The following is a 26,918-nucleotide window of genomic DNA, read 5'->3' on the forward strand; positions in this document are numbered from 1 at the left end:
CACTCTCTGCTGACTTCAAGCCAGCTCCAGAGCGGAAGCCAGGGCGCTTTCCAGATTCAACTCTGTTCAGCGGTCAAATGTCTGGGCTTGGCAGGATCGTTTTGAAGATGTAAATAGCTTGCACAACCCTCCTACAACCGGAAAATACAGCTATTTTTTTTAGCGACAAACATGCAACGTTGTAGGACTAAAATGCAAGGATAAAATCAGAAAGAAGGCATCAGAAATGTGAACGGCACCTTGCTGACAACACATGGACTGCGATGTCGAAACACAGGCAGTACGGAAGCACACACTTAGTGAACAGTACTGACACTGTTGTAAGGTATAATCTGGAAAGCGCCCGCGTGAGTCTGTGGCAGCAAATGCAACAAAGGGTTTTGTGGCACCTTAAATACGAACAGCTTGCTCACACCAATTTTAATACTTGTAACTGGCAATCAGTGTCCCCTCTAAGATGTGTGCATGTAAGTTTTTTGTTGTCCACTCAAATTAATTTTATATCCTGCTCAGGTTTGATCAAGAAGGCCCCACTCTGAATGCATATGTGAGCAGACACTGCCTTGATACAGGCACTACGGATACTGCCGCCCAGAACCAAATTCATTCTGTGCACAGATGCAAAAAATCAGAGGGAACACTGCAGCTGATACTGTTGGGGTTGCTCTGTATTTAATATTATGCAGGTCCCTGAGAACACTCGAGTGTTGGAAGGGTGGGATATGCAGATAGATAGATAGATAGATAGATAGATAGATAGATAGAATGAAAGAAAAACCTTTCAAAACGGCCCAATTTGTCCTGACCGCAGAAAAAGCTAGAGCAACTTTTTTTCCACTTTCAAGGTGCCATGGAACCCAACCAAGTGGCACAACAGTAGAAGCATAGAGAACCCGGCTCCATTCACCCCATGGATGATGCCAGGAATGTGTGTGAGATGTGAGCCTCCAAGACTTGCCTTCTCGCGGAGTCGCTCCCTCAAGGCCGCTAGATGAGCTTCACGGATCTCCTTGCTCAGCTCCATCTTGTAGTTCAGCTTCTCCTCAGCCAGCCGGCTGAAGTTATTGTTCTCTTCCAAGGCCTTGTGCAGAACCTCCCTCTCGTGCTCTCGCTTCTCTGCCAGCTGCTTCAGAACTTGGGCCTCCTGGCTCTGCAATTAAACCAATAGACCAGGTAAGGCTTGAAAGGCTCTCCTATGTCCCTCTGACTTTCTGTGGTTGGAATAATCTATGCAGCATCTTCCCGACAGAGTCTTGACCCTGACGGCGGATCAGAATGCCTGGTGACACTATGGGCCCTTCCAGGCAACGTTAAGAAGCTTGTTCCTGCACTGTTCCCAGGGCTTCCACACACTTCAGGAGGCCAGTGTTGTCCTTTCCAGCATGAATTCACATTATGTCCATATGCATAGCAGGTTCCTTGTATGATTTCAGCAGTGCCTCCTGCTGGCCAGCCCTTGTGTTCCATGTAGAACTACTTTTCTGATGAATGGTAGTTCTTCATGGAAAGCAAGGGCTGGCCAGCAGGTGGTGCTGCTAAAATTGCACAAGGACCCTGCTGCTCATATAGACAGAGCATGAATTCATGCTGGAAAGGACAATGCAAGCCTCTTGAAGTGTGTGGAAGCTGAGTAAAACCCTGCTAGGAACAGTGCAGGTTCCGCCAGTTGTGGAGCCAGCCGAACGGTGGCCTGGGTCCGGTACTGCTCAGCAGCCTCTCCAGTTACGCCCCGTGCACGTGATGTCACGTGCACGGGGGCGTGGCTCGGGTTCCGGAGGAGCCCCGAGAGAACTCCCAGCATTAAGGCAGCATTAAGCATCCAGAGAAGGAAAGAAAGGGAAATACATCTATCCGGCAGCCAGCACTGCCTGAAATGACAAGCAGACAGTTTGCTTGGGGCTCTCGGGACCCTGAGTGAGAGGGGAGAGGGGAGTTATCTCGGGTCTCCTCCAGAGCCCAAGCCATGCTCCCCTGTGGGCTTTGGCAGCCCCTTTCATTGGCGGCCTGGGTTCTTTGAACCCGTTCGCACAATGGTGCCTTCGCCCCTGAGTTCCACACTTCTTGATGTTGTCTGGAAGAGTCCTATGCCATTTTGTGTTAGGTAACTATTGCACACTAATCCCCCCTTGCAGTTTCACATGACTTCTCTTTTAGCTTTTCTTTCACTTTTGGTGCAGCCCCTATAATTCAATAATTTGCTTCTTCAATGGCCTTTAAATACGCAAAACAAGAAGTGTTTAAATATACATTTCACGTCACTTTAGAATGCTGCATTGACCAAATTTACAGTTGCCCATGAGGCATGTGGGGGCAGAAATTTTATTGACAGCTTGAGAATAAAACAGAGAGGATGTCTGGAACTTTGTGCTGTATGCATTGAACTCCATCATTTTACCATCTGGTCAGTGTAGTGTAAATGAGTGTTTCCTTCCTGCATAGGTGCACCTTTCAGTTTACTATTCCTCACTGGATATGATGTCCTCATTTCCTCATAACTAAAATGAAAATGAAATGACATTGCTTTTTAAATAGCTACTCTAATTGTGGTTGCCAGTAGGTTGCAGAGTCCACTAGCTGCCCATTTTAAACTGTTGTGCATCAGCTTGTATCCCCTGAAAGATTTAGTGTTAATGACAAGGCCCTAATTGTATGTATAACTTGGACCAGATATGTATATCTTGGATTGTTAAATTCCCTGGACACCCTGATGATTTTTTAGTTACATTTTTACTTGCGGATAATGATCCTTCTATTTCTTATACCGTGGCGAAATTTTGTTATATAGCCATTAGGGCGCGTAGCTCCTTGACTGATTCAAAGGGGAGCTCAGACTGTTCATGAGACTGCTGCGATGACGATTTAGTACCACTCTAATTGCTATTGTGATATTGTTTGTTCGTCTGATATTTGTTGTTTTTTATGCTATTGCAACCTTTGCAATTTCTGGTTTTATTTTTGGTCAACGACCGTAAATAAATAAACTAAACTAAACTATCTTGGATTGTTTGTTCTTCTCCAGTGGAGCAAATGACAGTGAGGGTTCTCCATTTCATTCTGGCTACACACAATGTGTTGGCATTTGCAAGGACTTCCATAAAACACAAGATTTTACCTCTAGCCAAGACATTCTTACAACAGTTCCTTGGCTCATTAAGAGAAGGGCCGGGCCAGTTGATTAGCAATTCCTTGGCAATCCCATTACCTTCCTTCTCTCCTCTGCAGCCTCCAGCCTCTTCTGTAGCTCTTCCAGGGACAGGTCCCTCTTCTTGGGGGGAGAGGAGAGTACTGGGCTCTCAGGGGACAAGTCTGAAGGCGACTTCAGAATCACTTCAAAACTCTGGCCAGAAGCTCTCTTGTCCAGCTGCTTGACCTCCATATCTGTGCAAGAGGAACACAGGGACCAAACAGATTACATGGCATGCATCAACATGCGAAATTTAATCACATGTATTGCTGTATCATGCCGTGACAGTGAACTTGTCCTTCATTGGTTGCTGGATGCAATGCAAAATCCTGGCACAATGCAGTACCTCAGACAAATAGTATCCCTGTTGAGGGCATCCCGGTGGGTCAGCCAAAACCAGTGTCATAATAATCATCTGGTGGAGAAATGACTTGAATAGCAAGCCAGAGGTTGCCGGTTCGAATCCCTGCTGGTGTGTTTCCCAGACTATGGGGAACACCTATATCGGGCAGCAGCAATATAGGGAGAGGCTGAAAGGCATCATCTCATACTGCACGGGAGGAGGCAATGGTCAACTTCTCCTGGACTCTACCAAAGACAACCACAGGGCTCTGTGGGCACCAGGAGTTGAAATCAACCCGACAGCACACTTTACGAGGGTATTCTCACAATCAGTGGAAAGCGGGCGAAGGGAGCTTAGCCCACTTTCCATGGATCGTGGGAACCACCGGGCGCGCAGGGGGGCCCAGTTTCCCCATAGTGGGTCACCCGCTGAACTACCCATCCCCTTAGCCCAGGTTAGTGGAGGGAGCACTCTGCTAATCCAGTTTTTTTGGTCGTGTATCGCAGTGGTGCGACTCTGCACAGCGGCAACACACGAGGAGACCCCGGCTGGGAGGCTACAAGCAGCTTTCTGGGTTTGGGGGTCTCTCCAGCATGCCCCACGCACTTGTGCGGGGCATCCTGGAAATTCCGAGGGCCGCGCGGCCCCCGATCCCCACAGCCCCCGCGGGCTCCATGATGGAGCTGGCAGTTGTGTGGGTGGCCGATCCAGCTGCCCAGGGCTGCCTGAATGATCATCTGTGGGGGAAGCAGGCTCCCGCTCAGCCCACAAACCCGTTCTCGGCGAGTCTCACCGATCGTAAGACTCGCCTCTACCTTTATTTTAAGGGAGTGTAACAAAATGCTTCATGGGTGGAAGAGGCTTTGGGATTTGGTGCCTGAACATGGAGACCTGATGTGCCTTATGGACAGTGGGAGGACCAAGGCTGTTCCATGTTCTAGCAGGACTGCGAGAGGAACACTGGAGATTTTCTAATGATCTCCAAAACATTCTTTCCACTGCGGTCCTCTCTAATCTCTACTGTTTATCCATATAAGCACAGATCGCTCCGTTAGCAAGAAGCCTGGTTCCAGTTATTGATTCCCCACATTGCCGATTTAGTGCTGAATGCTCAACTGGAAGGAAGGTTAGACATACGGCCAAGCAGCTCAGTCTAACAAGCCAGGGGGACACCAGAGGAGGTGCTGCTGCCTCTGCTTCCTGGCAGCAGGGTGGGTGGGTTGCTTGCTGCTCTCTGCCCCGCCCTGCCTGAGACCTACAGTACCCGAAGGCAGGCCATTCATCAGGTAAAGCTGTGCTCTCCCTGGAGAATGGCCAGTTGGCAGGCAGCACAGTTCTCGGACAGGCCAGGAGAGAAAGGAACCACCCGAGCTGCCAGGAAGCAGAGGCTGCTGTCTCTTTTGGCATGGCTTGTGAGGACAAGCTGCTACTCTGCATACTGGAAGCAAACGTTATCACCTAACATGGTTGACCAAACCACCAGAGGAGGCTCTGCTCCACGTGCTGATGGTGAGGGAGACTCCGCTGTCAAGCACCGGGGACAGGGACTTCTTGGTCATTGCCCCCAGGCGTTGGAGCACTCTCCCAGCTGGCATCCACTCCACAGCCTCCATCACTGTTTTTAGAAAACAAATAAAAACCTGGAGCTTCACTTTTATAGGAGGGAGCTCATTTTTTTGCTGCAGCTGATCTGTGCCTTGTGTTTTCCTGTTTTATTTTATATATGCTTTCTAAACTTTTAAATAAAGAGATCTTATTTTTATATTTGCTTTTAATATTTGTACTTTTAATTGTGTATTATTCTAATTATATTGCAAACCACTTTGGGATTATTTTAATGAAAGGCGGTATACAAATTTAACAATCAATCAAATTAAGGGTGCGTTTTGTGCTTTGGATTTGGATTATGCCACCCATGCTAATCGCATCATAGATCCTGATCTTCAGTTTGGACTAGCAGGACGAGTGGACCGGTTGGCGAGTGGACCAGACAGACCCTGCACAGTTTGCAGACCCTGGGCATGCAGAATCCAAACTTGGAACCAGCGGAAAATCCTGGGGCTTATTTTGGTGGAGGGAAGCTCTGAGCACGGCCTCCCATGGCCAAAATGGCTAGCCCAGCCTTCCTCTCTAGCTTGGAACTGGAGAGGGTGGGAGGATATTCCTCACAGTGGCCCTGTACAGGATGATCCCTGCCCCCTCTCCAGTGCCAAGCTGAAGTCTGTGGTTCCTCTGGTCACCTTCACCAGAAGATGGTGGACACTCTCCATGGCAAGGTGAGCAGTATTGTGGCGATCCCATCTTATATCCTGCTCTTCCTCCAAGGAGCCCAGAGCGGTGTACTACATACTTAAGTTTCTCTTCACAACAACCCTGTGAAGTAGGTTAGGCTGAGAGAGAAGTGACTGGCCCAGAGTCACCCAGCAAGTCTCCTGGCTGAATCATGGGGATTGGAACTCGGGTCTCCCCGGTCCTAGTCCAGCACTCTAACCACTACACCACGCTGGCTCTCCACGTTTGACTTAACAAAAGAAATATTAAAAATAGAAATGGGTTAAGGAGACAGTGGAGGGGACCTTGCTTTCTGTGGCCATTGGGCCTGGCATATGAACAGAAGGGGCCTTGGTCTGTCTCCATCTCCTGCAAAATGACTGCCTGAATTCATTGAAGAGCCTTTTGCAATTGAGGTCCCTTTGCCGTGTTTGGTCTGGGATGGAGCATCCACATGTGCTGGTCACCATTTCATGCTTTACTCATCAAATGATTCACATGGATTTATTATCCAGCCCTAGCTACATGCAAGACGACAGCAAAATGTGTTGAAAAGGACAGGGGGAAGTTTTGTAATGCAACAACGTGTTTCTAGGAATGGTCACGGACCTAATAAAGTCTGGCTTCTGCAGCCAATGTGTGCAACTTGCTTACATGCAGAAGGTCCCAAGTTCCTTCCCTGGCAGCATCTCCAAGAGAGGGCTGAGAGAGACTCCTGCCTGCAACCTTGAAGAAGCTGCTGCCAGTCTGGGTAGACAATTCTGAGCTAGAGGGACCAAGGGTCTGACTCGGTAGAAGGCGGCTTCCTACGTTCACTTACCTCCATACTGGTAGATGGTATTTGGGTGTGGCTGGGTATGGAAACAGGAACAAATCAATGAGAGCAGACTCAGTTCCTTCATCTTCTCTTTGTAGGCTGGAAAGGAAAAGGGGGGAACCCAGTTGTGAGTAGAAAGGTCAAATAGCAGCAACAGCTCCTTTTTAGAGGGAGGAAGATGAAATGATGCTCCTCTTATGTCCAGATTTCTCTCTAGAATTCGTTCCAGAATCCCAACCAGCAGCAGTTGCATTTTGGACATTTTTGGTGTCTAGAAAGTTTTTAACACATAAGAGATGGGAGTGATCAAGTGAATGCCTCACTCACCCATCCATAGGCAGAATTATGAAAGAGCGACATGCCCTTGTAGAAAGGGCTGTGATAATAAAGTGTTAAATAATTTTTGGGAGAGGCGGGGGCTAGAACCAGAAGTGCACAGCTGCCCAGAGAGATGAGCCACTAGGCGGGCAACCATTGGGGACATCATCTCCCTGGACAGTGAAATACTGGACTGGCTCCATCTACACTGTTAGCCTTGGATCAACTGGAGTGGCTACTGAAACTTCCTGTTTTGGCCAGGACTTTGCCTGGGCAACCGTCCTTCCTGGCTTGTTCTGTCTCCTGGCCCAATCCCCTCTGCTCTAGCCCCAGCCTGACTCATGGCTCTCGCTATGACTCAACAGCTGCCCACACTTGATCCCTGGCAGTGAGGCTAAAACAAATGCCTCTTGTGTGCCCATTTCCTGGTGGATTGTGCCCCTTGGGGCTGATTTCCAGTCCCAAGTAGGTTGTCCTCCTTTTCATTAACTTCCCTTCTGTTCCTTGCAGAATCCAGCCCCTTATTCCTTCTTTTAAGCCCTATTCAGACATTATGTTGCACCTACATCCAGATGTCTGCACACACATACATGCTTTTGTGCAGAGGACTGTACCTGCATTTACTTAAAAAGTGAGCCTGGGAACAGGCCCCCTGAAATGCAAGGCAGAGAAAGGAACTGCACAGCTGAACTTACATTCAACAGAACATGTAGACAAGTGTACTTTGTGCAGATTATACATGTGCTGAGCATAATGTGTAAAGGGGGCTCTCATCACACGGTGATTTGCTGCTTCTCTCTCCCGTGGGCAAATGCACCAGAAGCAACCAAAGCATGAGGCGGCTGTGCAGACCATACAGAGAAGTCTGGTTTCTGCAACCAGATGAGTTTTCCCTTCCTTATATCCAGCACTTGGTCAGGGCAGCCTCACGGTTGAGGCTGACCAGAATCACCACTTAAGCAGCCACATGACCCACTTAAGGAATCTTAAGCGGGGGACGTTGCACACACACACACCCCCCTCCATATAGCATAATGAGAAAGAGTAAAATGAAAAGCAGCAAGAAGCATGAGTCTGAGTAGAAGAGATATTGTTCTCAAGGGGTCTAGAGCAGCTTCCTCACAAAGTAAGGCTACAACATTTGGGGCTTTTCTAATTTAGACAAAAAGTGACTGAGGGGAGACATGATAGAGGTCAATAAAATGATGCATGGAGTGGTGGGGGGGAGAGAGGTTTTTCTCCCTACAACACTAGAACCAGGGGTCATCCCATGAAACTGATTCCCAGGAAATTTAAGATGAACAGAAGGAAGGCCTTTTTTCCACACAGCAAATAATTAACCTATGGAATTCTCTGCCACAAGATATGATGACAGCCACCAGCCTGGATGACTTTAGGAAAGGCTTAGATAAATTCATGGAGGACAAGTCTATCAATGGCTACTAGCCATGGCTATAGGCCACCTCCAGCCTCAGAGGCAAGATGCCTCTAAATACCAGTTTCAGGGGAGCAACAGCAGGGCATGCCCTCAGCTCTTGCCTGCAGGCTTCCCAGAGGCATCTGGTGGGTCACTTTGTGAAACAGGATGCTGGACTAGATGGGCCTCCTTGGGCCTGATCCAGCAGGGCTGCTCTTCTGTTCTTACTTCTCTGTGGCTGAGTCCCATGCCCCTCTAGCAGCATCTGTCAGAAAGAGCCACGGTTTGGCAGCTGAAAGGGTTCCTTCCCACATTGTCACCAGATCCCAAGGGAGCGGAGATGCTGCCATGGAAAGGAACCGAGTCAGTTTCCCAACCCCTCTGAACAACTATGACTGGAGCAGGACAGGATTACGCCCCATGGAAGTGGCTCCAAGGTCATATAAGAAGTGGCCTACAGTCCAAGGGGAAAAGGTTCACATCTCCCTAAATTAATGCATGACCCTGGGCAAGCTACTTTCCATTCTGTAAAATGGGAATAATAATTATTTACCTTACTGGGCAGGAATGGGGATGAGGGCAGACAAGGTTATGGTAAAGCACATTTGTAAATAACAAATAACAAAAGGATGCTTTCAGACAATATACATATAACTTGTGGAATTCATTATCATAAAATGTGAATGGACACAATTCTTAAGAGGGGAGTGCACATATCCATAATTAAAAGCAAACAGTGTCTTCAATTATCAAGTCTCTGAGATAATCCAGGGATGTCATTGTCACCTCCTGTCTCTAAGCCTCTGTTTTCTGAAATCTGACAGAGAACCAGAGCACTGATGGGCCAGATCTCACTGCAGTTGCCTTCCTCCTTTTATGTTGATTCTGAAATATTCATTGCCCTTCCTTCTCTCAGACAAGATACTTGGTTAGATCAGCCAATCAACCAACCAGCCAAAGCAGCTCTGTGCTCTCAGATCTGATACTCAATTGCTTAAAAACAGAAGAGTGAAAGTCCTCTGAAGATCTTCGTTTGCAAATGCCATATTTGTATATGACAAATTTGGGGAGTATAAAAAGCCAAAAGTCAGCTTTGAATATTTGGTTCATCTCTAATTCGAAAGACAGCCCTGACTGGACATGTCATTATAATGAGTGCCTGAGCCTTTTGGAAGGGCAGTATAAAATTTTTAATAATAAATAATAAATAAATAATAAAAAATGAGTGGACCGGAAACAAATTCTGCTAATCTCCCTCCTATCCTCCTTTTGTTTTATGCATGAAGCTAAGAAGTGCAGCTGCTCTCTCTCATGATTGTTATGTCACATTAAAATACAATTAATGCTAGAAATAATTCAGGGGTGGGGTGGGTATCAAACATACCTGCAACCCAATGCAGGTTTTATGTTTGAATTAGGAACCAACTTAAAACAAAGCTTACTGAAGCTTCATATGTGAAAAAGACGTAGGACAGTCTGCCAGCTCTCATCAGAGAGTTCCTCACTCTGCCAGATCCATGCAATGCCCAAGGCACCTGCCTTGAAACCTGCATCACCAGCTGGAGGCAATGTATGAAGATCAGAGCAGAAGATAGCTGGGCTGGGCACTCTTCCCTCACAGATCCAATATCTTACCAGGTTTTGTTTTAAAAGATGCTGCGAGGTCTCTCTCAGCAGCTTCGTAATCTCCACTGCATCTGCTTGCAGGTGATGATCTCAGTGCCCAGGCCTCTCCCCTCAGCCTGTCCCCAATTCCAGCTTCCCTGCTCTCTCCTCCATATGGTGAAGAAGCCCCCTTCCCTTCACCCATTAAGTCAGCAGTGAGCAGAAGACAGTAAGCAGCCCAGCTGCTGTCAGCCACCTAATGAGACGAGGAAAGCAGTCCATGTCCATCTCCTGGCACTTGAGACTCTGTCGCTCCATCTCGGCGCCAGTGATCAGAAGCAATTAGCTGCTTCCAGACAACACACTTCCCAGGGAGGGGCGGAGAAGCTCTCTCGGCTTTGAATGCATTGGCAAGTTGGGGAGAAGCCACAGGGGAGGGGATCTGGAGGAGCTTTTGCCCTGATCCCACCCCCTTGCAATTAAATGAAGCTCAAGCTGAGCCTTCCAGCTGGAGCCATGTTTTGACAGAAAGTGTCCGTGTCAAACCAGGAAGGGAAAGAGAGAGGCTGGCCTCTCTTTGAGCTGTTTTCCAGAGACACCTGGTCTTCTTCTACCCACGCCCACAAGATTCTGCTCTTTCTCTTCCTCCTTCCCAAAAGGAAAGTACCCACATCTCTCTAGGCACACCAGTCCTTGGCTCTCCTTTGGAAGAGCTCAAAGCTCGAAATTAAAGAGCTGTCCTTTCAGCACCACAACGCTGGATTTCCTTTCAGCACCACGCTGGGCTGCGACTGACTGCTACACAAGCAAAGACAAAGGGATAATTCACATACTATGAACTCATTCCATTGGTATCACCCCCACCCACCCATTTTAGGAAGCTGCATGTTGCATGCCTCCTGTGTGTCTACTATCACGTGTATACATGTACTGTTGGGATTCCCTCCTTGTGCTTTTTCACACATGGGGGCTAAGTGGACCAGCTTATATTTGTCTAACATGCAAATGCAAAACCTACATTGCCTATGATCTCCATTGGGTTCCTTTCCCCTCATTGCATCCCACTTTAACAACATTCACACCTGGCACAAATCACAAGAGAGAGTCCCGAGGATGCAGTGGAGTTTCATGTGTGAAAATACCCTTAGAGCCATAAGAACTTAAGCAGAGCCATCCCTTCGGGATCAGGCCAAGGGCCATCCAGTCCAGCATCCTGCCTCCTGCAGCAACTAGCCAGATGCCTCTGAGACAACCAGAAGAGTTTCAGGGACAAACCACATGCTACTTTAAACAGGGCACATGAGGAGGGTTTTAAATGCTCCCACATGATGGTCCTGATTTAAACCACACCCTCCCTGAAGCAGCTGTTTGCTCCAGGAGCCGAGCTGCCAGCGCCTCTTCCCTCTTCGACTTGGTTTAGCATTGGATCCCTTCTCCATTCTTCCCTTAGCTGAATGGCCACACCGCCTGGAACAAACCTGATCCTGTCTGGCCTCAGAAGCTAAGCAGGGTCATGCCTGGTTAGTATTTAGACAGGAGCTTGCCTGGGGATACTGGGTGTTGTAATAATAGTGAAAGCCAGAGTGCTGGACTTAACTCTGGGGAGACTCAGCTTCAAACCCCATTCACCCATGCAACTCACTGGGTGACTCTGGGCCAGTCACTTAGCTCTCAGCTTAACCCACTTTACAGGGTTATTGTGCAAATAAACATAATCATATACACAGCTCTGGCCTCCCTGGAGGAAAAGCAGAATATAAATGTGTGTGGGTGGGTGGGAGAAATAAAATAAAATAAAATAAAATAAAATAAGAAAGAAAGGGGGGAAAGCAAGCAAGCAAGCAAGACGTTGATCTCCCTCATCCTCCACCACTCCAGTTTATACCTAGTTGCTCCCTACCCCCAACAGCAGGCCTAAATGTGTTTACTCAGAAGTACATCCCTTTGAATTCAATGGAACTTAGAAGTGTGTTTAGGACTATCACCGAAGACTGAATCAAGCTCCGTTGGGAGTAACCCCCATTGAAGTAGGTTGGATTTCATCCTGAACAAACATGCACAAGCCTGCCCTCCATGTGCTTTCAAAAACCGGTGATTGTGCTTTCACAAACCTACAACAATTTGCCCCCCCAACACACAAACTTTTAATTAATCTTGACTGCTCTCACATCTCCTGACCTCCTTTCAAGATATCCTGCTTTTTAACGGCTCTTGGGAAGTGTAGGGAATTCTATTCCTTAACTACCTTGTTCAACAAAAAGGGTAAATAAATTGTTTCAGTGAGAAACTCATTTGCATTAAGTGATCTAGTGAACACTCCCTAGGGGAGGGGTTCCCCCACCCCCTCGAATCTCTAGATGTTCTTGGAGATGGCTAAAGACATGGAATTGTGGCTACAGATGATGGGAGTTGTAGTATAACAACATCTGGGGACCCAAGTTTGGGAACCTTTGCCCTAGGACATGAAATCCTTGGCAAGGTGCAGTCGGAAAGGCCTCTAGAGCCAACAGAGTGTCATGGTTAGAGTATGGACCAGCAACTTGAGAGACCTGTGTTCAAATCACCACTCCGTCATGACTGCTCACTGGTGACATTGAACAGGTCACTAATCTAAGGTTGTTGTGAGGCTAAAAAGCAGAGAGGAGAGGACAATGTATGCTGAGGAAGGGTGAGACAATCCATGCATAATACATGCATAAAACAATACATGCATAAATACTGTCAGCTCCTAAGCCCCTCCCAATGAATTAATAAGAATGACTATAGTAACGCCCTTAGTGGAAAGGCTTGGTTCCCTCCACTGGAAGACAGTCGTTTGCTGACCTGCTCCACATCCAAGAACTTGCAAGCACAGCCCAGGTCCCACAAATGGACTGTTGCCCAAAGAAGCTTCTGCAACAACTTGCCCTAATGCCTAGTTACCCCAGTCAAGCGCCACCTTCTGGCAAAGCCTGTAATCACCCAGCAGTGGTATTCTGAATTGTGTATTTTGACTGCAATCCTAAACATGCTTACCAAGAAAATAATCCCACTGAAAAATGCTTAGGACTAGGCTCCCCATGGCCTCCAAACACAACATAGGTGTGTGATGTGGTTCAAATGATGCTCAGATCATTTGTGATCATCATCCACTGCTCCCTTTGGGTGGAATCTGCCCCACACAACAGGGTAGATGCCCTTACAAGCCCTCGGCTAGCGCCCCACTGAAAATGCCCTCTTGGCTCACCAGCATTTCTCCCTTCATCAGTTTCTGCCAGATAGGAACCAGTCAGAAGCAAGATGGTGAGGATGTTGACTCTTAAAAAGCCTCTTGGCATTTTATCCTACATAGCATTTGATCTATTTTGGCACCTTATGTGAACAGAACTAATCACTTCAATTAGCACTGAAATGAATGAGAGCAGCATAAGAGCACAGGTGTGAATGTGCTCATCACTCATTTTGTGTCTCAATTAGAGGAGCCCTGTCATGACCCTGCTCATCAAGCCAGGCATTGATTCCAAGGAGAGGGAAGTTGCCACGTCCAAACTCCTGCACAGATTCAGGATGAGGCGGCTGCAGAGGACCTACAGAGCCCAGCCAAGCCAGCAGACCAGTCCAGAAATTAACTGTCTAGAGGGGGAGAAGTACCTCCAGATATACACCTTAGACCCAGCAGCCCAGACTACCAAAGCACCAATGGAAGAACTGCCTAGTGCAGTCACCCAGCCTGCCAAACTGGGTGCTTTGGGGGATGATGTGAGAACTTTGCTTCCCTCAGCCACTGTATTCCCACAGTCAGAATATTCTAAATTTCATTGAACTTCATCATTCTGTTTAATTCAGATCAGTATCATTGCCATTTTGCAGAAGGGCAAACTGAAGCTAACTTGCTCAAGGCTACCCAGAGAATCTGTGTCTGAGTCAGCCTCTCAATCCAGTTCTCCAAGCCCTGAGAAACACTCTGTCCAACAAAACCACTCTTGCTCTTGGATTTCAGTGTGGAAATGGGTCCATCAGAATGTGATGAACAGGCCACATCTGCCATAGGGGAGATGAGACGGCAGATGGCAATTAACTGTACATGTGTCTTCAAAGGAGTCCGGTGGAGAACTTAGGCGAGCTGGTCTCTGGCACCGTAAGATGGTGTAGCCCTGAGACTTCTCTGAGACTGGCAGGCATTGCAAGGTCAGCTGTCTAGGATCTGGTATTCCTTTGGGGCATAAATGAAGGTGAGAAAGCTCTACTTTAGAGGCACGTATAGATTTATAGATCAGAAAGTCAATAATGCCCATTGGTGGTACGAAGACGGGAGCAGGGGAGGCACGTCAACATATGCATAGTGGCCCATTGGGGAATCCAAAGGGGGGAAATGCATTGCTTTGGAGTCCTTGTTGTGTAATTAGGAGTCTTTATGCTTCAGTCAAGGTGGAACAATGGAAGAGCTACCCTGGCCTTATAATGGGAGAGGCCTTGTTTCTTGAGAAGAGATTTATCAATGTCATTTCAAGGAGGAAGTAGTCAATAGTTCACTTTTCCTTTAGGCAGATGGACACAGTAAAGGCCACCCAGGATGCTGCTTTGACCTCACTATTGATTCCCTCTGTATACTGTGGAACCTCGCTGCCTCACTAAGAAGCCAATGGGGCATGTCACGGGAAACAACGGATGGGGGCAAACTAGCAAAGCCGCCAACATATTAGACAGATGCAGAGTGAGCGATGAGCAGTGGACAGTTTCCGTCTCCAGGGGTCTCTCTCATATCAGGCTCCTAGACACTGCCCCTGCTGCTGAAGCCGTAGAGGAGCAAGGAAAGAAAAAAGCAAAAAAAGATGGGTAGGGATCACCTGCTGCTGGGAAGCCGGTCATGCAGGAAATAGGAAGGTAGAGCTGGAGAGCTCCTGGGGGCGACATCTTGCAGCCATCCTTGGAGCCAGTGCGGCTGTAGGAGTGAAGAGCTTATTCGGGGGGGGGGCTGCTTTAAGACAGGAAGATGCCCTGAGGCATGAAGGTCCACCCAGACTCTTCTTAATGTTTTGCTCAAGAAGGGCCCATAGAAGGGCCTTCTCTGTGGCTGCCCCTCTTCCCCCTAGATTCGTTCAGCCCCTCCCTGGTTGCTTTTAAGGCCGTTCTTAAGACACACCTGTTTTGCCAGGTGTTTGCAATAATAATAATAATAATAATAATAATAATAACAACAACAACAACAACAACAACAACGATGATGATGATGATATAAATCAGCCCTCCTTAGCTGCCTAAGTCGCCTAGATATGCAAAAGGCCTTGTATATCTTGGGCATATATTTGGGATTGGCCAGTTCTGGTGACTGGCAGAGCCTTCGGCTTTCAGAGAATCTCACTGCTACCACATCTAAAAAATCAAGTTTTTGGCTCTGAGTGCAGAGAGCACTAAGAACACGTGTGACCCACGCTGGGTCAAATCCCCAAAGTGAGCCGGACAAACCTTGCATCCCTCTGTGATGCTGCTTCAATCAGCGACCCATACAGGTCCGTGTGCCTCCCCCATGGCTTAGACTCCTGAGCTCCTGCAGTTACCCGCCCAGTCGCCGTGTCCCTCTCTCCTCCTATATTTTCAGCCCCTTCAAATCATTCCAAATCCTTTGACAACTCAGATATGGGGAATCAGAATAAACGATGCAAAATAAGCAAACACAAAGTCATAATCATATTTTCTTTCTGTCACAGGCATGGTACTTCTTGACACAGAGAATGTGCCAATATCAAAAGAAGTCTCTGGTATACCAAGAATGCACACCGTGAGGCCAAGGTGGGTCATTTGGCTCGGAAGGCAAGACCTGTGGGCCAGGGACCCTCTTCTCTACTCTCCCACCAGCCCCTCCATGACCTTGGCAGGACTCCTTTCCTGTCTGTCTGCTCCTGTTTCCCCTCATTCCAGTTTTCTACCAGTTTAAATTGACATTCTTTCCATGTAAGGGTCACTGTTTTGTTTTGTTTTATAATTAATTGTACCAGTGCTACTACTAGGGCGGGTGGGGGGGGGGTGGGATTATAGAAACAAATGTTACAAACCAAACAGCAAACTAGGCTGTGCCGGACTGAGGTGATTGCAAACAGTTAGAATGAGCTTTGCAAATAAAGGGGTTTTATTATTGGCTTTTTTTTTTTGCAAGAGCAGCAAAAATTGGGCTTCTACAAAGACAGAAAGTTAATGCACAGTAAAAGGATGGCTCTGATGCACAAAACCTGAAAGACTAAACATGATTTTTATTTTATAATTATACTTTCATAATTTATAATATTTTATACTTTATAATTTATTTTATAATTTATATACTTTATGATCACTGGAAATGATTTTTATTTTATAATTATAAAATTATAAAATATAATTATAAAAATTATAAAAATATACAAATATTCTAAACGTGAAGGAAATACAGGATAAAGCAAAGTAGTAATCCAAAGCAATGAAGTGTTATATTGGTTTGTTTCTGAGCTGTGTCCTATCTGTTGTTTGTAGTTTGTTTTATTTTGGTCATTTCTAGAAAAAAAGCATAGACAAATAATCTGAAACGTAAGATTATTCTTAAATGTAAGACTGATGTTCAATATATCAAAGGATATATTGAATTTGCTCAAGGGAAGGCATTTGTATTTCTAAATGCATTGGCCAAAACCAAAGCATAGCATCCAAGGACAAAGATGCTGCAAAAATCAATCGCCAGATCTTCACCTGAGGCAAAATAAACCAAATCTACAAAACTATAATGCCTAATATGCAGTACAAGCATATCCATATATCAATCACAGCTTCCTTTTGTGTAAATGTCATCACTAACAAGGCTGCAGTAGCCTGTGCTTTCTTTTTTCTTTTTTTCTGGCAAGTACCATGCTTGTCATATTTTAAAGGTAAAGGTAAAGTGTGCCGTCAAGTCGATTTCGATTCCTGGCGCCCACAGAGCCCTGTGGTTTCCCTTTGGTAGAATACAGGAGGGGTTCACCGTTGCCTCCTCCCGTGCAGTATGAGATGATGCCTTTAAGCATCTTCCAATATCACTGCGGCCCAATACAGGTGTTTGGAAAACATACCAGTGGGGATTTGAACCGGCAAGCTACTTGTTAGTCAAGCATTTCCCCACTGCACCACTTAAGGTGATGCCTTGTCATATTTTACTTATTGAATATTACTGCAGCCCGTCCACACTAACCACCGTCATGTGGCAGAAATATTAGCCTTTAATGGCCCTGACCTGCCTCTTCCCAGCACTGTTCAATGACCAAGATTGGTTCGTATTACCAGCACTGCATTGGGAAATGGAAATTTGAAAGAATTCCCACAAGATTCCACCCACCCACCCCCCGCAACGAGGACGCTTAGCTCATGTGAAGCCAAATGCATGTTCCCACTTAGACTGAGAAAGTGAATCTAGACTGTAAGGAAACCTCTCCCACCCCACAACTGTTCTTGCCCTCAACAACAGGGAAAGGATAGGCAAGCATCATCTCCACCCTGTCATCATTCTCTACCCATTCTTGGGGTGGCAGTGGCGTAGGCAAAGGCGCCCTTATCCCTGGACTTTGGAGTCCAGGGCCTCCACAACCCCTGGGCCCCCCACCCCAATCATCTTCAGTCTGTCCTGGGTGGTGTGGTTTGTGCTCTCAAGAACCTATGTGTTTAAAAAAAATGATGCTTCGCTTGCAGCATGGGGGTGGGGGCTTCCAACGGCCTTGAGGTCCAGGCTCCAAAATTACCTAGTGCACCTCTGGGCGTAGGCCAAAGAATGCCACAGGGTAGAAGGCGCGGCAAACTCACACCTGACTCCAGGATAATCTTCTCAAGTCAGGGCCAAGCCTCACTACAGAAGCACAATATATATTGGCTGACAAAAATACGCCCCCGACGGTTGCACAGCTCTCCCCTGAGAAAGGAGAGGGGATCCAAAATTGCCACTTCCTGGCTGCACCTCTGCAGTTAGTCCGGAAGTGCTGTTAGGCTGCTCTCTCACCGCACCGGTAGGTCCTTGCTCTGTCTGCCAGCTATTTGCATCCCATACAGTCACCACTGCACGGCACACTTCTGAGAAAGCCTTTGCTGATCAAGGAGCTTCCCAAAAGCCCCCAGGGACCATCTGAGAAGAGACACAGAAGTGCTCTACGCACTGAGGACAGGCATACTAATCAGGACCTCAAGCTGGCGGTCAGGGTGACAAGCAGTGAACCGCTGCCCACGATCCTCCCAAGCAGAAGCACCCTGACCGCAGCAGAGGAGGCAGAACGAAGGGATGGAGGGGGAGGCACTTATCAGAAAAGGAACAAGGCCAAGGGGTATGGGATGATGATGATGGTGGTGATGATGATGATGATTTAAGATACCTTAAAACCCATCTGTTTGGCCTGGCCTTTCAGGGTTTTTAATTAGTTTTAATTGTTTTAATGTTAACCTGGTTTTCACGGTTTTAATTGTTCTGATAGTTTAATTGTTTTTAAGATGTGTTTTAATTGGTGTTCATATTTATATTTCTGTTTTAATTGTTATTGGTTTTAATGGTTTCTGTTTTTAATTGTAAACAGCCCTGAGCCATTTCGGAAGGGCGGTATAAAAATCGAATAAATAAATAAATAAATAAATAATAAAGATATTTATACCTGCCCTTCCAATACAATACTGCTCGGGGCGACTTACAACATCAACAAAACACACACAATGTAAAACAAAACCTTAATAAAATTAAACAAGTTAAAAGACCAGACTAAAATGTCTGAGACTAAATGTCTGAGACTAAAATGTCTGATGAGCCCCTAGTGGCGCAGTGGTAAAACTGCCACCCTGTAACCAGAAGGTTACAAGTTCGATCCTGACCAGGGGCTCAAGGTTGACTCAGCCTTCCATCCTTCCGAGGTCGGTAAAATGAGTACCCAGAATGTTGGGGGCAATATGCTAAATCATTGTAACTGCTTAGAGAGCTCTGGCTATAAAGCGGTATATAAATGTAAGTGCTAAAACCACATTTAAAATTCTAAAAGTTTCAAATTAGAAGTTATTTAAAAATCTAAAAACTGAGAACTATAAAAACTAAAGAACCTACCAGATATAAGCAGCAGATAACATGTTTTAAAGCCTCTTTTAAAAGATGGTGTTTTTTTTAAAACCACTGTGGGAGGGAACATGGGGGAGCTCTTCCAAAGCCAAGGGGCCACAACCGAGAAGGCCCTGTCTCTAGTCTCCACCAACCAGATCTCGGTATGTGGCAGGGCCATGAGCAGGGTCTGAGATGCCGAGCAGAGGGCCCTGGCAGGTTCATAAGGGCGAATGTGGTCCAACAGGAAATGTCCCAGTGAGCTTAGCTCTGATGGTCCCCTTTGCAGGGCAGCCGAATGCAAACTGGCCTCTTGCCTGCCTGCCTCCCTCCTAAACCCATGGTGAGTGAACAAGAATGAGGCAATGCCCTCTCTCTGCGTTTGGAGGACACTGATCAAGCCAACCATGGAAAGAGCAGGAAGCGGGGAGGAGTGTGATTGGGCAGAGAGCCGGTGGACTTGGCAAGCTTGCCTCCCTTGATTGTGGAGAGAGGAGAGACGACACAGCCCCACCCAGCTTGTAGTGCTGTCAACCTCTTCACCGACCTCCCCTTAAACTGACGTGTGCATCTGTCTTCAGGGAGGGCTCAGAAGGTGGAAACTGCAGCATGGAGGAATTCAGAGCCTACAAGGAGTAGGGAAGGGGTCCTAGCTCAGCGGCAGAGCGTCTGCTTCTTCTCTCCATGCAGAGGGTCTCAGGCTCAATCGAGTTGGGCTGGGAAAGACCCCCCTCTACACCTGCCTGAAACCCTGGTGGAGAGCCGCTGCCGGTCAGAGTAGCTGTTACCAAGCTAGATGGGTCAGTGGTCTGACTCAGTAGAAGGAAGCTTCCTATCTTCAAGGAGCCTATTCAGTGGCATGGGGGCAGGGGAGATGGCAAACAGATGCTGAAGCTTGTTTGAGGTCCAGGGAAGACTCCCCTCCACTTCACAGTTCATTCTAATAGTGTCCAGAGAGGTGGCTGGGTGGCCTTCCTATGCTGCAGTCTCCTGCGATACTAGATTTAAGAACAGGGGCTTTCTCAGCTGAATGGGAGGTTTCTCTTGGCCAAGCAGCTAGCCCCTGTTAAGAAAGCAAAGTTTCCCATCATCTTGAATGCCCTCGCATAGACTACAGAAATTCCTTGCAGCTCTGTTGTAAATGCCTGGATGATGGAGCTTTACTTATGGTGGCACAATATAACGAAAGGAGCGAGGCATAGCTCAAAGACAGAGCAGATGATGGGCATGTGGCAAAACACAGCTTCAGCTCCTACCATCTCCAGTTAAAAGGATCTTGAAACAGCAGGGCTAGGAAAGACTTCTTGGAGTATTTCAGAAGATGCATATTTCTGACTCCTGCAGCTGACAAGTTACGCCTAGTTCTGCACAGGGTTTAAATGGTCAGGAACCTCTTACTGCTCCAATGTTATTCAAAGTTCCGGGCAGATCCGATAATTCCTACATTTCTCTCCTTTTCTCAGATTATGATAATGATATTACTATTATTATTGCAACATTTTGTATTATTGCTTTTATTACTCAAAAACTGTTGATTAGATTACCTAACTGGTTTTTGAGATTGTCTGACTTTTCATTTTTGAAATTCAGAATATCACAACCCCTGCTAACTGAGCAAAGAGGCACCTTTTAAACATGGTGATACTCTTTATTTAACAGAGGGAGAGCAACTGGCCCTATCCACCCCCAGCACAGTACCACCAGTGACCATGGCTGGTGTCTGTCTTACATTTCTGTTTAGATTGTGAGTCCTTTGGGGACAGGGAGCCATCTTATTTCTTTTATTTTTTTAAATTTCTCTATGTAAACCACTTTGGAAACTTTTGTTGAAAAGTGGTATATACATATTTGTTGTGGTGGTTGTAACTTCTGATGTTTTGTTCATGTTTTGTTTTTCTGTGCTGGTCTATGACTGTAACAATAAACTAAACTATAGGCAGGAACTCTGTCTCCTACATATAACTCGGGCTCTCTACATATAAGTGTGTTGCTGGGGGTATTGTAGAGTTGTTTTTGTAGAGTTGGGCACATCATTTTGTAGAGTTGTTTTTGTAGAGTAAACTCTTTTTGTAGAGTTGGGCACATCAAGATAGGACAAAGGGAAACGTGCATCTCTTGAGGGTGGGAGTGTGGAATTTTCTTCCTGGGTCAAGGGCTGGGGTCTGGCCCAAAGGCCTCTTCTGGAAATACCAATGATTAGCAAGGTAAAACAAAAACAAAAACAGAACTTGAATTCATCAGGGAGCCCGACTAGAAAAAAGCATTGCTGAAGCAAGGAAGCAGGAATGGCTGTGACCATCAAGAAGTCTCTATGGTTTCTCAAGCAACCTGCCAGCATGACCCTGGAAGTATCTCTGGGAAATGCAGACTGCTCAGAGAGAAGATCACAGACAGCCAATCAGAGCTGGATCACAAGCGGCCTATAGTCCACTAGATACGGCAGAGCAAGACGCTTGTCTCTGGCGGTGGAAGGCGGCAGGTTGAACCATCAGATCCCTAGATCAGAAAACTGCTCATTTCTTTCACCTCAGCTCGAGAAGCAATTCTTCGAGGCTACATACATACAAGAATATGCTCACTGCTATGCTTTACTTTTTCGTTCTCGAAACGATACCACTTTGTGGCCTTTGTGGATCTGCACAATTTGTGTACGGGCAAATGCATCCACTTTTGAACATGAATGTGTGTGAGTTGGCTCTTTGTGGTGGAAAGACATGGGGCCTCCAAGCCAAGCTCTTCTTACATCCCCCCTTTGACCAGGAAGAAGCAAGTGCCTAGGATGATGGGAACAGGATGTGGAGAGTGACTGGGTAACACCTAGCTTTGGTCTCCACGGTCATCAGTCCAAGGGTGTCTTCCCTGAGTTTTTCCTTTCAGTTCCCTCTACCGATGAGCCCTGCCTAACCAGGTACAGAAACATCCCAGGGGATTCAACCTGCATATTCTTGTCAACTAAAAATGATTAAATTGTGAGCCCTTTGGGGACAGGGTTCCATCTTATTTGTTTGTTATTGCTCTGCGTAAACCGCCCTGAGCCATTTTTGGAAGGGTGATAAATAATAATAATAATAATAAATTGGCTCTTCCTGCAAATATAGAGAGAGGAAGAAATCTGATTATAGCCCCTACCTTCAACAGCAGCAGTAGGATCGGTATCAACTGCTTGTATTAAATGCAAAACCTAAAGCGCCTAGGGATAATCTAAAGGGATAGATTCAAATGGGGAGTCAGAAAGTGGTGCCAGTTGTTAGACCTTTCAAGAGAAACGTAGGAGCCTGGCATGCCAGGTTCACTGTGCCCCTCCTCCCACATCCCCTCCTAATTTCTGAATATGTTGAAAACTGTTTCATGCACACATGACAACAATTATTTACAACAGGGGTTCTCAGACTTGGCTCCCATTCTGTTGTTGGACTACAACTCTCATCATCCCTAGCCACGATGGCTAAAAGCTGATGGGAGTTGTAGTCCAACAATATCTGGGGATCCAAGTTTGAAAGCTCCTGACTGACATTTCTGCTCATCAGTTGCTTGCAAATATTCTTAAGAATTCCCTTCTTGAAGTCCTAGTGGGAAGAGGGAGTCCAGTCTAACTATTCCCTTTTCCTTCCTCCTCACCTTCCTCAATCCCCATTTCCCACTCTACACCTAATGTTGGCTCTTGCAGACAAGGCTCAGCCGGTGCGAAAACCCTTAGGATAGTGCAGCATCTCTGCACTTCCTATCCTGAGAAGAAGGTGTGGTCACAATAGGCTCCTCCCACATCTAAGGGTGCTTTTTTGGGCCCATTCTCACCCTCCTCTTCCTTCCGGATATTACTAGCACACATTTCTTTCGTCCTTGCTGACCAGCTATTTGGCTCCTCCCACATCTAAGGGTGCTTTTTTGGGCCCATTCTCCCCCTCCTGTTCCTTCCATATATTACTAGCATACATTTCTTTCGTCCTTGCTGACCAGCTATTTGGCATCCAACTGATAGGGGCACGCCTCTTGAATCCTGCCACAATCAGTTGCTGGCTCTATTCTCAGCAGGGCATAGCCAGCAGAAACCAAGAGCCAAATGTACAATTACTCCTAAGGGTGGGCAACCACAGAGGCATGCATCCATCACACAAGAAGAGTCCCAGGGAACTTGCAACATCTGGCACCAATTCACAATCCCTAGGAAAGGTCATAGCGAGTCATTTTCTTCCCAGCTACTGAAAAGGGCCTGCATGTGCCCCAGATGCTCCCCGAGTCTTGCTTGGCTTTGTGCAGCCTGTTCAGGGAGAATGTTCAAGAAGGCCGGGCCTAGTGGTGCCAAAGGGCTATCTAGGGTTGCGTGCAAGATATCTGCCTGGGCAGAATCCTTTGGCACAGCTCAGCCACCACTGCAGCTGAGCCTGTACTGAGCATGTGCTGTTCCTTCCCTGGCTTGTTTGGTGGGAGAGATAATATCCAGGCGACTGGAAGATGGCAGGGAAGTAAGAGGAGCAGGGTGCAGAGAACCTGCTCCTTCTTCAGGTGGAGGATGGTTTGTTTCTTTCAAAATATTTAGAGAGTCTTCCAAGGTACACACACACAGACATGCTTTCAGCTGCCCCTCCCTCCCTCCTCCTCCCAACTTATTCTGCTTTTAAGAGGAAGAGGGAGAGAGAAAACAGGATTTTTCTTGTGCGGTGATAAAATCTCCTCTCTGGCATGTCTGCAGCCAAGGATAGGGAACTGCCTCATGCAGATGCTTACAGGGATGGTTCTGCTCTGCCCTGCTCTTTGTCTCCTGCAAAAACCTTCCCTCTTCCCTCTATTCTTTTCCATCATTAGTATCACACTCCTGTCACCCTGGCGTCCCTGCTCTTTGAAGCCGGGCTTATGCCAAACCTAATCCAATTGAAAGAAAAGAGGATTGAAAATAGCCCTCTGAGGCAAACTGCTTGGCTTTAAAAGCCCCGTCCCATTGTCAGCAAATTGAAATTTAGTGTTGGGGGTGGCAAGGGGGGGGGGATAAGATGGAGAAAGTACCATATTGTTCTGGAGCACCATATGGGGAAGGCACCTGGTGCTCAGACGTGCCTCTCACACACTCCGCTCCTTCGCAGCAGGATCCTTTCAGCATTGGCTTGTGATGCTGAGGAGCCCGACCAACACTTGTGTTTCCATGTATTTAATGTTGTGATAAATAAATAGGTGGGTGGGATCAGATGGGTCCCCCAAACCCCTCCCAACCTCACCTATGCCTCTCTCTACCTCTGGCTCTTGTTCAAACACAACGTATATGGATTTTCTGGCACAAGTCTAAATTTGTGTTTGTTTTTTAAAAAGAGGCTTAGCTAATTTCTAAGCTCATGCAAAGCTTAGTTTTGAGCACCCTCACAGAGGCACATGAAACACACCCCTCATATATAAAGGCAGAAAGACAGGCATCACTGGGGTGGTGAAGCTCCATGAATCCAACAGGAAAAGCAAACCCTCCTCCTTTCTATCTACCTTGTGCATTTCGGTATGTATATACACACCTTCTCTCCCCCCCCCCTTTACCATGCAGGAGGCGCCCCCCAACCCATTCCAATGCCGTGAAGAAATGTGATTTGTGTGTCTTAATGTACAAAAGCTTTCAAGGCTGGCAAGGAAAGGGGTCTTGAAAATCCTTCCAGCCCTCCCATTGTCTGGGCTGAAACGCCACATGCCCCCTCCTGCCAAATTCCAGCCACTTGGCAACCCCTCCCACACACACCCCCAAAGATGCAGCAACATACATGTTTAGGGGCTGGGACGCAGGTGCACACACACACACACACACACACAGCCTGCCCTCCTGTGGACAAAGCCACCCGCACCCCACCCGGGCCTTGTAACCGGGGTGGGGTGGGGTGGGGGGCGCGCCAGGGCGCCGCTATGCAGCGATGTCCCAGTCCCCGCAGGGAAGGGTTGTCTGCGCCGGGCTCCCGGGGCGCCTCCACTCCGCGCCATGGGCGGCGGACCACTCCCTCTACGGCAGCGGCGGCGGCGGCGGCTTCTTCCTCAGCCTGCTCTGTCTGCTTGGGCGACCCCCGAGGTGCTTTCCCCGGAAAGCAAATGCCCTGCTGCTGCTGCCCCCCCCCTTTGTTCTTCTCCCCCAGGCAGGCTCCGACTTCCAGCCATCGCTGGTCCATTTTTGCAGAACCTGCTTAAAAACCTAAGGCGCCCCCCCCCCGCAACCCGGCCAAGCAAAGGACGGAGCTTTGAAGCGTCGAGAGCCGTCCAGGGAGCCCCCGATGATCCGGCGCCGACCCGTCTGGGAAGGGACAAGAAGCGTCCCAGAGAGAACCGCACCCTCCCTCCCCCTGCTCCCCCTCCCTCCGCAGAGCAGACAAAGACGATGCCCCCGCCCCAGCCATTCCGGTGCAGCTCTGCAGAGGAGCCCCACCTTGAAAAGCCGAGCGGCGAGGTCGAGGGGCCGCGGGAAACAGGCATGGGCTCCTTCCCGGGGATCTTTAGCTCGGGGCAGGGAGAGCCCACCCAGCTTGCTTTTTACCTGAGACGGTGCTGGCCATGGCGGTGAGCTGGAGACCGGAGAGCGAGGAGGAGGAGGAGGAGGATGCTGCTTGTGCCGCTGCCGCCAGGGAAGAAGAAGCGGAGGCAGAGGGGCTGGCTTTCCTGCCGAAGTGCTGCAATGCTGTGGAAGAGAGGAAGGACTGACTCAGCTCTAGGGGGCTGGGGCGCTCCGAGAGGGGAGGAGGGAGAGGGGGAGGCGGTGGAAGGAAGGAAGGGGAGGGGGGGAAGAAAAGAGGTCTTCGGCCCAGGATCGCGATTAGCCTCGCTCTGCTGCGGGTGGCTTGTGATCGCCACCCCGCTCCCAGTAAGAATCAGAAGCCCGAGAAGCCGAGAGGCAGAGGCTGCTCGCCAAGGGGGACCTGGAGCAGCAGACACGCCCAAAGGGGAGACTGACCCCCTCCCTCCTTCTCTTGTCTGGCGAGGGTAGTCTAGTCGTCTGCTCTTGCTTTATATTTCAGCGAGCTCAAAACAAAATGGGGAAATGCATTTTACAGCCAAGGGAGTTCAACTGGCTTTAAATAGAGAGAACTGCTTTTGGAAGTGAGACCACTACCCGGCCCCAACCCATCTGAATGAAGAAGGCCATGCCTAGGATTCAGGTGAACCTGAGAGCTGATGAGTTAGTCTCACCTAGAACTGCCATCTCACTGTTTGGATCACAACAAGCCTAGTCTCTTACCCAGTTAAGCAACAGTATTTGAATTTGGCCCTGTTGGTTTCACAGGCTAGATTGGTTTCTAGTCCTCATTGCTGACTTGCCAGCAGGACCGCAGCCATCTTGGAAAACAAAAGGCAACTCAAGGGATATAGTTTTGCTTTTATTCCTTTTTAAAGCCCCTCCTAAGCCAAGCATTTGGAAATATACCTCTGTTTTTGATCTATGGAATGACCTTGTTCCAAAGGTCACAATGAGGGGAAAGTGATTTTTCTTTCCAAGATCCTTCTAGAGCACCATAATTTTAGTTTTATCCAATACATCAATTATTACTTGCCATCTCTGTTGTCATTTTGGCATTTCTTTTTGATAAATCTATGAATCCAAATAGCTTTGTACACAACCCCAAGAAGCACAATAACCCTCCACAATGGACCATTTTTAAAAAGCCCATACGGGCAACCACAGCATTCACAGCATCTCTACAGCATCTTCAGAGTGTACAAAGTGCATCACAAACACTGTCGCAATCGTCCCTCCAGTGCCCAGCCACCATTTATCTGAGCTTGGGACAAAGTTATATCATGGGTCACCTTGTATCTGTTTTGAAAAATAAGGGGGTTGGTGTGCTTTAGCTTCATCTTTTAATTCCCTTTGTTTAAGCTACTCAGTTTCTGGCTGTTTGATTTGTCTTTGTAGCTAGGAATTATTAACTGTACTTCTACCTGCTCTGATTGATTGATTGATTGATTAAG

At 47.5% G+C, this 26,918-nt stretch overlaps 1 protein-coding gene across 1 annotated transcript in view; it reads right to left on the reverse strand.

Annotated features, from left to right (window-relative positions):
* STMN3 (stathmin 3) overlaps positions 1 to 25,669 on the reverse strand; it is a 34,495-nt gene extending 8,826 nt beyond the window's left edge. Inside the window, exons 1-4 of the mRNA XM_053244875.1 lie at positions 25,489 to 25,669; positions 6,619 to 6,714; positions 3,203 to 3,378; positions 959 to 1,150 (exon numbers count right to left, since the gene is read on the reverse strand). Of these exons, the coding sequence (XP_053100850.1) occupies positions 959 to 1,150; positions 3,203 to 3,378; positions 6,619 to 6,714; positions 25,489 to 25,507 (483 nt within the window). The 5' untranslated portion in view covers positions 25,508 to 25,669. The remainder of the gene's footprint in view (positions 1 to 958; positions 1,151 to 3,202; positions 3,379 to 6,618; positions 6,715 to 25,488) is intronic.
* Between the last annotated feature and the right edge of the window lie 1,249 nt (positions 25,670 to 26,918).

This window comes from Hemicordylus capensis, chromosome 4 (assembly GCF_027244095.1).
Source record: "Hemicordylus capensis ecotype Gifberg chromosome 4, rHemCap1.1.pri, whole genome shotgun sequence".
NCBI classification, from domain to species: domain Eukaryota; kingdom Metazoa; phylum Chordata; class Lepidosauria; order Squamata; family Cordylidae; genus Hemicordylus; species Hemicordylus capensis.